Below are 10,305 nucleotides of genomic sequence, written 5' to 3' on the forward strand. Positions count from 1 at the left end.
TATTATCAGGTACGTTTGACATACATATCTTTAAAAAACTCCAAAACCAACAAACAAAATAATCCTATTTACGATCAAGGAAACATTTAGTTGTTTCTTGTTTACTAATTACATGAAATACTGTATGTAAGACAAAAAAATAAATTAGTCTTGCTGAGGGCTCATGTAACACAAGGCAAATAACTAAAGCCTATCACCAGAGATGTTTCTTCCTGGCTTCTCCATCAGTTAAAGACATATTATCACCTGCTAGAGGATGTATAACATCTGTCAGTTATTGAAAACAGGTCACAGTCTCCTTTGAAACAATAAAAATCTCCCTACAATCTTCATTTTGAGAAGAACTATGAAAAATTATTAATCAGTTTGTTCTTGCCTTGGGCAACATTGTGTTGTGCATCTGTTTCTTATCGATTTTGGTTAAAAGGGGAGATGGTCGGGAGGTGAGGTTAGGTGAAATGGGGTTAATGTCGCATCCAAGACTATTGCACTTATATAGCGACGTGCTATGTGCTCGCGTGCTATGTGCGTGCGTGCGTGCGTGTGTGCGTGCACTGGTCCAGACTGATGCCGATTTATAACACTAGCCCACTGAGATACCATGCAGCAGTTTAACACAAATACCCAACTCAGACACAGTATACTGACTCCGATCCGACCAGTCCTTGCTTTAGCCCCTTAATGCTGAACGCCAGACAGGGTAACAACAAGTACCATCTTTTAATGTCTTTTGGTATGATGTGACCAGGCATCAAATCCCAGACCTTCTGGTCTCCGGGCGGACACTCTACCGCTAAACCACAAGGCAGTCGACTTGGTCAGGAAAGAAACAGACCCTTGTTAGAATGAAACTTATGCATCACGAAACTGATTCAGTTGATGCTGAATGTGAATTAATTCACAGACAATAAACACTCAGCTTGTGTTCAGTGAGACCAGACAGTTATCAAGCCACATAATCTACTCAAAGCAGTTATGCTTACCAGTTATGCTCCATCACTGCCTCCAACACTCAGCATGGTAAAATAATACATGGATGTTTCTACATTTATTTCAGGGCTGTGGGCTGTATTTTTGGAGAGCTGCTCAACAACTCCCCTTTGTTCCCGGTAGGTAACAACCTGTTGATGATGGTGCCAAAATATCCAACCCAATCTAAGTGAAATTCCTTTCTTTGTCCAACCCCATCTTAGTGAAATCCCTCTCTATATTCTAAATATCCAAGTGAATAACTTTCAAACCCCATCCTAGTTACATCACTCTCTTTATCCAACCCCAACCACATGAAATACCTGTCTTTATCCAAGTGAAATACCATACTATATCTCAAGTCTGTTTTTATGAAACCTCATCCTTTTATCACATCCTACTGCCTCACTAACTGGCTACCTCACTCACTCATTTTCTTCCTTACACCCTACCTCAGTACCTTGCTCATTCCCTCCCATCCATTCGACCACCCACCCGCCCATCCACCTGCCCATCCACCCACCCATCCATTCGACCACCCGTCCACCCACCCGCCCATCCATCCACCCACCCATGCACCCGCCGATCCACCTGCCCATCCTCCCGCCCGCCCGCCCATCCACACACACCCATCCACCCACGCATCCATCCATCCACCCGCCCATCCACCCATCCATCCACCCGCCCATCCATCCGCCCATTCACCCACCCACTCACTCAAACACTCAAACACTGTTTGCCAGTGTGGAAGTGTTCTCACTTGTGTCTATGTTTCAGGGGGAGACCGACATAGAGCAGCTGGTGTACGTCCTCCGTGTACTGGGTACCCCAAACAAGGACACCTGGCCGGTACGTACTGCTATGTCAACCTGCAGTCCAACATACTTGTGACTCGTTCATATCACCCAAAAAGGTTTACCAGCCTTGGTGTACAGCTTTAGATTTCAACACATACCCTTCATTTGCTTGAGAGGCTTGAGTTGTCAGAAACATCTTCTAACTCCGGATAAACAAGCTCTTACTTTCTTTTGTAAAAAAAAAAATTGTAGTAGAAGTAGTAGATATTTTGGCCAACTTGGGACACTTTAAGAGAGCAATTCAAAATTGTGTAGAAATAAATACTAAATTTTTATAGAGGGGATGTCAATCTTCAATCAGAAAGGTGTCATATCGCCTTCAAATATCTGATTATAATTATATCGAATCATGTATGTATCAGATTATACTTCTCTATCAGTATACGATCCGACCACAGTCCAGGGAATGAAGACCCCAGCCGAGTCATACCCAAAGACGTTAAAAGAGGGTACTTGTTGTTACCCTGCCTGGCACTCAGCATTAAGGGGCTAAAACAAGGACTGGTGGGCTCAGAGTCAGTATACTGTGTCTGAGTTGGGTATTTATGTTAAACTGCAGCATGGTATCTCAGTGTGCTAGAAATATATATCAGCTTCAGTCTGGACTAGTACAAGCAGCCACACACACATACATGTGCATGCACATCACTATATAAGTGCAATAATCTTGAACGTAACGTTTAACCCCCTTTCACCTAATCACCTCCAGGGAATGACAGACCTGCCAGACTACCACAAGATCTCTTTCCCCTACAACCCCCCGATTCCCTTCGAGGAGATCCTCCCTGACGCCTCCCCAGTGGCCCTGGATCTTCTCAAGAAGTTTTTGGTTTACCCCACAAAGAAAAGGATCTCGGCTAAGGAGGTGAGTCCTTGGTGACCTCTATATCATACAGCCGTGAAAAATGAATTCCCATCAGAAATATTTTTTCAGAATACATTTCACCAGATGCATCCAGTGGATCTTTGACACTTTCAAGCATCTGCCCTTCATGGAAGGTATCTAAAATGAAATTACTTTGTTAATAGGAGTAATTATCGTCAGAACGGTTTGTTTCCTGTTTGACAGATTAGCCAACCTTGGAAGTTGCAAGTTAAAAAAACTAACGATGCAAAATGCTTTGTTTGATAAAAAGAAATAAAAAATTGTTAACACATAATTATAATTCTTGAACTCAGAAACAATAATGCCTAGAAAGCTGAAATACCCATGAAGATCTGGGGTAGAATAGGTCTTCAGCAACCCATGCTTGTCGTAAGAGGCGACTAACGGAATCGGGTGTTCAGGCTCGCTGACTTGGTTGTTGCATGTCATGGATCCCAATTGCGTGGTTCGATGCTCATATTGTCAATCACTGGATTGTCTGGTCCAGACTTGATTATTTACAGACTGCCGTCATATAGCTGGAATATTGCTGAGTGCGGTGTTAAACAACAAACAAACAAACAAAGCAAGCTGAAATGTTGGGGGGGATATGAAGAGTTAAGTATCCATGTTAAGTATAAAAAATAATTGTTCAAATATTGAAAACTGTTTAAGCATCATCTTCATGGAAACAGCAAGGGTTAGTGTTTACATGAAAGTTTTTTTGCACAGACTGAGGAAAATTTGTCGAAGTGGTAATGGAATGAGGAAGGGATATGTAGAGAAATATTTAAAAGCGGTTGTTAATACATCTCATCAGATTTTCACAGACCAGACAACTATCAATTATCAAATGACAAGTCTCAAGTGTCAAACCAGTGTCAAGTGGTCTCTTCAAGTCATGAGGTCATGCTGACCTTGAGCCATGACAAGTGACCTTGAACTTTGGCCAGTGACAATATACGATGTCACCACTCTCGAGAGTGACTATATCAGTTTACTGTCAATTGACAGAGATAGGGGATTTATTTCACTGATTTGACTTACTCAATTATGTTATAAATATCCATATTTATTGGGGGCAGTGGAGTAGCCTAGTGGTTAAAGTGTTTGCTCATCACCCTGAATGTCCAGGTTCAATTCCCCACATGGCTACATTGTCTTAAGCCCATTTGTGGTGTCCTCCAGTGTGATATTGCTGAATTGCTAAAAGCGGCGTAAAACTATACTCACTCACTCACTCATGACGGGAAACATGATGCACGAACTATAAAACGATGTGACTTCGCTATTCTTTGTGAAGAAAATAGGTTTGCACAAAGTTTATCCAATGGTATGTTAGTGTATGTGATTATGTTAGTGCCTATGTTAGTGACTTATGTATGATGTGGCCTGTTTGTCCAGTGTCTGTCAGGTGTAGTCCATCTTCTTCTCAGAAACTACTGGTCCAATGAAGCTGAAGCTTCACATGTTTGTTCCCACCAGAGATGATACCCTAATTTGTTCAAGAGGTTCAAATCTGATTTTCAAATGACTGCCATGCACCAGCATATGTGGAATAAGTGTATTTTATGAAACCAAAACCATTCCAGATTTATATGAAAGCATGTCCAGTCAGCTCAATTCACCTATGAAATCAGCATCAAGAAAAACATTTAGAGGAGAGAAATGTATTGTTTACTACAAGATTTCATAGACTACAGTGATCCCTCGCTACAACGTTACATTCAGGGTCCAAATAATTGATGAGCATTATAGATGATCAGCGGTTTAACGAAGGTCAAGTCGTGGGTGGTAGATGACCAACAAAACAGTATACATGCACTGCCTACCTAACACGATCTACGTTGCACGTTTCAGAGTTTCAAAAAAGATTAGTTAAAAAAAGTTATTAATGATTCACAGTGTTAAAAAGATTAATCGAGTATTAATATGCGCTTTCAAAAAGAAAACCACATCGTATCCCTTCAGGTGAATAAACAGGTATAACAAACTTGGTCAATAAATGTATGAAATTTGATATGAAACATCACTAAACATGATGATTTACGATTTAAAATGTATATGTTAGTTGATAAAATTTGGTATATCTGTGGCTAGTAGTCGGATGCAACATACATTGTTTTTACTTCACAATCTCTTATATTTTGGCCTTGTTGGATCATGCTCTTAAATTCTCTCAAAATGCATGTTTGCCTCTGTAAATTTCTCTCTACAAACTGCCAGACTGAGGGAGCTGAATTTTGGCATGCCTGCTTCTCCTTATGATGACATTATGTTTTGTTCATTTTGTTAGGTTTTAGTGTTAGCTATTCGTATTGTTGCAGAAATTATTTGAATATCAATTGTGACAGCAGCTTTTGTTCTGTAGCTATCTTTGTTTTTTAAACTGCTGACTACAGGGTGAGCAACATTGCAGTGGCACTATTTTTCGAGTTTCCATGCTTTTTCAACATCTCTGTTACCTCTGTTGATGAAGCTGAGAAAATTGTGTCTCTAAAATATGCCCAAAGCATTTAATATGAGTTTTAACTTTTAACTTTGCTGAAAAGGTATGAAAAGGCATATACAGAGGGTATGTCCTAGCTATGCTAAGAGACACATTTTACTTTTATACCCCCGACCTAAAAGTTATACCTGACCCGTGAAGATTCCGGGGTAGAATAGGCCTTCAGCAACCCATGCTTGCCGTAAAAGGTGACTATGCTTCTCGTAAAAGGCAACTAACGGGATCGGGTGGTCAGGCTCGCTGACTTGGTTGATGCATGTCATTGATCCCAATTGCGTGGATCGATGCTCATGATATTAATCACTGGATTGTCTGGTCAAGACTCGATTATTTACAGACCGCCGTCATATAGCTGGAATATTGCTGAGTGAGGCGTTAAACAACAAACCAACCAACCAACCAACCAACCAACCAACCAACCAACCAATTGATTCTGTCCGTCAATCCTTCCAAGGACATTTTTTGTGCAACCTGTAACTTGAACACTGCTGCGTCGATTCTTTTCAAATTTGGGAAACACTCTTCATACCAATAGGAGAGATGCGGTGCAAAGTTTGATTTCAATATTTCCATTTTGCTGAAATAATACAGCTATTTTTTCACTTAGAATTTAAACGACCTGTAACTTGAAAAATGCTTCATAGATTCTTTTCAAATTTAGGGAACAGTTTCCAAGAAGAATGTTTAATTACGTCCTTACTGCATAGCAGTTACATATTAACTTCTCCTCTCCTCTTTATTCTCATCCTAGGCTCTCCTGCATCCTTACTTCTTCACGGAGCCCCTGCCTGCCCATCACTCCGAGCTGCCCATCCCCCAGCGTACCCGGCGGAGTGGGCTGCAGCACAAGCACCAGACGCACGAATACACAATGGACACCCCCCTAGAGGACTCCTTGCTAGACCCCGAGCTCATAGCACCCCACTCCATCAGACTCAAGTAGAGACCCCGAGCTCATAGCACCCCACGCCATCAGACTCAAGTAGAGACCCCGAGCTCATAGCACCCCACGCCATCAGACTCAAGTAGAGGCCCCGAGCTCATAGCCCCCAGACGCCATCAGACTCAAGTAGAGACCCCGAGCTCATAGAACCCCCATGCCATCAGACTCAAGTAGAGGCCCCGAGCTCATAGCCCCCAGACGCCATCAGACTCAAGTAGAGGCCCTGAGCTCATAGCACCCCAGATGCCATCAGACTCAAGTAGAGACCCCTAGCTCATAGCCCCCAGACGCCATCAGACTCAAGTAGAGACCCCTAGCTCATAGCACCCCACGCCATCAGACTCAAGTAGAGACCCCTAGCTCATAGCCCCCAGACTCCATCAGACTCAAGTAGAGGCCCTGAGCTCATAGCACCCCACGCCATCAGACTCAAGTAGAGACCCCAAGCTCATAGCCCCCAGATGCCATCAGACTCAAGTAGATACTCCGAGCTCATAGCCCCCCCATGCCATCAGACTCAAGTAGAGACCCCTAGCTCATAGCACCCCACGCCATCAGACTCAAGTAGAGACCCCGAGCTCATAGCCCCCAGACGCCATCAGACTCAAGTAGAGGCCCCGAGCTCATAGCCCCCAGATGCCATCAGACTCAAATAGAGACCCCGAGCTCATAGCCCCCAGACACCATCAGACTCAAGTAGAGACCCCGAGCTCATAGCACCCCACGCCATCAGACTCAAGTAGAGACCCCAAGCTCATAGCACCCCCATGCCATCAGACTCAAGTAGAGACCCCATGAATGACAACACTAGCATCCATCCATCCATAACATGCAATCAACCACCTCACCTCCGGATCCATTTCATCACTGGGAACCTATAATATTACCCAGAATCCCCACTGGCTCAATTATATATATGTTTGTTTGGTATGACAATGCATACAATTAGTCCATTGTAAGATTTACATTTCATTGTTTGCAATCACCTTATGTTGAAATCCACTAGGCAGGTAAGAAAATGAAATTGCAGAGGTGGATCCAGAATTTTGAACAAGGAGAGTGCACATTGTAAGGCATGAAGTAAACAAAACACATGATAGGTACACATCATCATCATCATCATCATCATCATCATCATCATCATCATGGGGCGGTCTGGTAGCCTAGTGGTTAAAGCGTTCGCCCGTCATGCCAAAGGTTTGATTCCCCACATGGGTACAATGTGTGAAGCTCATTTTTGGTGTCCCCCGCCGTCATCATCATCATCATCATCATCATCATCATCATCATTATTATCATTATTATTCAACCGATGTAATAGTAATATTTCATAGATATGAGGACATTGGGGAAGGTATATTTCTGAATTGTTTGATAGGCATTACTTAGAAGTTGCCAGATGACAAACAAAGTAGAGATAATTTATGGAATACAATATATATATTTCTGTATAGTTGTTTATTACAGTCACCACTGGTACAAACTGCACAGCATTAAGACTGGCACTTTGTGTAGCAAGCCTTGAGACTGGCACTTTGTGAAGCAAGCCTTGAGACTGGCACTTTGTGAAGCAAGCCTTGAGACTGGCATTTTGTGTAGCAAGCCTCGAGACTGGCACTTTGTGAAGCAAGCCTTGAGACTGGCACTTTGTGTAGCAAGCCTTGAGACTGGCACTTTGTGAAGCAAGCCTCGAGACTGGCACTTTGTGAAGCAAGCCTCGAGACTGGCACTTTGTGAAGCAAGCCTCGAGACTGGCACTTTGTGAAGCAAGCCTTGAGACTGGCACTTTGTGAAGCAAGCCTCGAGACTGGCACTTTGTGTAGCAAGCCTTGAGACTGGCACTTTGTGAAGCAAGCCTTGAGACTGGCACTTTGTGAAGCAAGCCTCGAGACTGGCACTTTGTGAAGCAAGCCTCGAGACTGGCACTTTGTGAAGCAAGCCTCGAGACTGGCACTTTGTGAAGCAAGCCTCGAGACTGGCACTTTGTGAAGCAAGCCTCGAGACTGGCACTTTGTGAAGCAAGCCTCGAGACTGGCACTTTGTGAAGCAAGCCTCGGGACTGGCACTTTGTGAAGCAAGCCTCGGGACTGGCACTTTGTGAAGCAAGCCTTGAGACTGGCACTTTGTGAAGCAAGCCTCGAGACTGGCACTTTGTGAAGCAAGCCTTGAGACTGGCACTTTGTGAAGCAAGCCTTGAGACTGGCACTTTGTGTAGCAAGCCTCGAGACTGGCACTTTGTGAAGCAAGCCTGGAGACTGGCACTTTGTGTAGCAAGCCTCGAGACTGGCACTTTGTGAAGCAAGCCTTGAGACTGGCACTTTGTGTAGCAAGCCTTGAGACTGGCACTTTGTGAAGCAAGCCTTGAGACTGGCACTTTGTGAAGCAAGCCTCGAGACTGGCACTTTGTGAAGCAAGCCTCGAGACTGGCACTTTGTGAAGCAAGCCTCGAGACTGGCACTTTGTGTAGCAAGCCTTGAGACTGGCACTTTGTGAAGCAAGCCTCGAGACTGGCACTTTGTGTAGCAAGCCTTGAGACTGGCACTTTGTGAAGCAAGCCTTGAGACTGGCACTTTGTGAAGCAAGCCTCGAGACTGGCACTTTGTGAAGCAAGCCTCGAGACTGGCACTTTGTGAAGCAAGCCTCGAGACTGGCACTTTGTGAAGCAAGCCTCGAGACTGGCACTTTGTGAAGCAAGCCTTGAGACTGGCACTTTGTGAAGCAAGCCTCGAGACTGGCACTTTGTGAAGCAAGCCTTGAGACTGGCACTTTGTGAAGCAAGCCTTGAGACTGGCACTTTGTGAAGCAAGCCTCAGGACTGGCACTTTGTGAAGCAAGCCTTGAGACTGGCACTTTGTGAAGCAAGCCTCGAGACTGGCACTTTGTGTAGCAAGCCTTGAGACTTGCACTTTGTGAAGCAAGCCTTGAGACTGGCACTTTGTGAAGCAAGCCTCGAGACTGGCACTTTGTGAAGCAAGCCTCGAGACTGGCACTTTGTGAAGCAAGCCTCGAGACTGGCACTTTGTGAAGCAAGCCTTGAGACTGGCACTTTGTGAAGCAAGCCTTGAGACTGGCACTTTGTGAAGCAAGCCTTGAGACTGGCACTTTGTGAAGCAAGCCTTGCACTGCTATTTGTGGTCCTGTGGAATGTTCTGTTGTCATCATGTTAACCTTATTGTTGCTGCTGTGATTAATCCATCAGTCCACTGTCATATATCTTGCAAAATATTTCTTTCAGTTTTATGGCAAGACAATTTTCATGAATACAAATAAAAAGACAGCAATGTCTAAATTCGATAGCATAGTTTTCATTTGTGTGTGTGTGATTTGTGAATACCATATTTGACGTAATAAGCGCCGAGGGCCCTCTCAAAATTAGAGTTGAAAGATAAATTTCGTGGATTATGCTGACGGCTTGAACTGTTTATATACGACAGATGTATTTTTCCAGAATTTAATTGCCCATAATTAATGGTGCATATAACACACGAGCACGTATTATACACGAATAAATAAGTCTTGTGTACATTGATCAATCGGAAGGAGTGCTTATTGGGATTGTTCACTTGCCAATATATTAGCAAATATCGCCGTGGGCGCTTATTAGAGCAGGGCACTTATTACGTCGAATACGGTATGTTTTTGTTGGAACAATCATTTAAACTCGCATTATGTCATATCCTGATGAATTATGGCTGCCAAATTGCTGATGACGCCATGGAGATTACAGGCTAAAATAGGCTCGGTGACGTGGTTAGTTGTAGTCATCATACGCCCACAGTGTGAATAGATGCTCACAATATTGATCATGGGATTGACTGGTCCAGACTCCAATCTCATTAAAATCAGATCTTAGTTCTCGCTACCACTAAACAATTATCTGAAGACATCCCATTAGGGGTCACGTCAGAACGACCTTTCATCCGATCAATCAGAGCGTCGCTTACCAGATTATGAAAGTGACAGTCGGAATGTGATTTTTAATCATGCAACCTCGAAAACTTTAACATGGGGTATTCCGAACGATAGTTACGGGTTTAACGACTGAATCCTTACAATCTAGACCATCTATTAGCCATTCCAGAATGGGTTTTTTTTGTTCAGGTTTCAAATTTGTAATCGATAATTTGTCAAAATATGTTTCGAAGCGTAGTCGCCAATTTGA

At 43.5% G+C, this 10,305-nt stretch overlaps 2 protein-coding genes across 2 annotated transcripts in view; one reads left to right on the plus strand and one right to left on the minus strand.

Annotated features, from left to right (window-relative positions):
* LOC124121920 (cyclin-dependent kinase 20-like) overlaps positions 1 to 9,437 on the plus strand; it is a 41,726-nt gene extending 32,289 nt beyond the window's left edge. The window contains exons 8-11 of the mRNA XM_048396970.1: positions 1,058 to 1,109; positions 1,747 to 1,818; positions 2,536 to 2,691; positions 5,952 to 9,437. Of these exons, the coding sequence (XP_048252927.1) occupies positions 1,058 to 1,109; positions 1,747 to 1,818; positions 2,536 to 2,691; positions 5,952 to 6,143 (472 nt within the window). The 3' untranslated portion in view covers positions 6,144 to 9,437. The remainder of the gene's footprint in view (positions 1 to 1,057; positions 1,110 to 1,746; positions 1,819 to 2,535; positions 2,692 to 5,951) is intronic.
* LOC125380971 (platelet binding protein GspB-like) lies at positions 7,611 to 9,305 on the minus strand. The gene has a single exon (XM_048396760.1). It carries the CDS (start codon positions 9,303 to 9,305, stop codon positions 7,611 to 7,613), a length of 1,695 nt encoding a protein of 564 aa, XP_048252717.1.
* Positions 9,438 to 10,305: the final 868 nt, after the last annotated feature.

This window comes from Haliotis rufescens, unplaced genomic scaffold (genome assembly GCF_023055435.1).
Source record: "Haliotis rufescens isolate VD_foot unplaced genomic scaffold, xgHalRufe1.0.p SCAF_16, whole genome shotgun sequence".
NCBI classification, from domain to species: Eukaryota; Metazoa; Mollusca; class Gastropoda; order Lepetellida; family Haliotidae; genus Haliotis; species Haliotis rufescens.

Coding starts and splice junctions, on each gene's coding strand:
- LOC125380971 (XM_048396760.1), bottom strand. CDS start 9,305: ATGATGACAACAGAACATTCCACAGGACCACAAATAGCAGTGCAAGGC.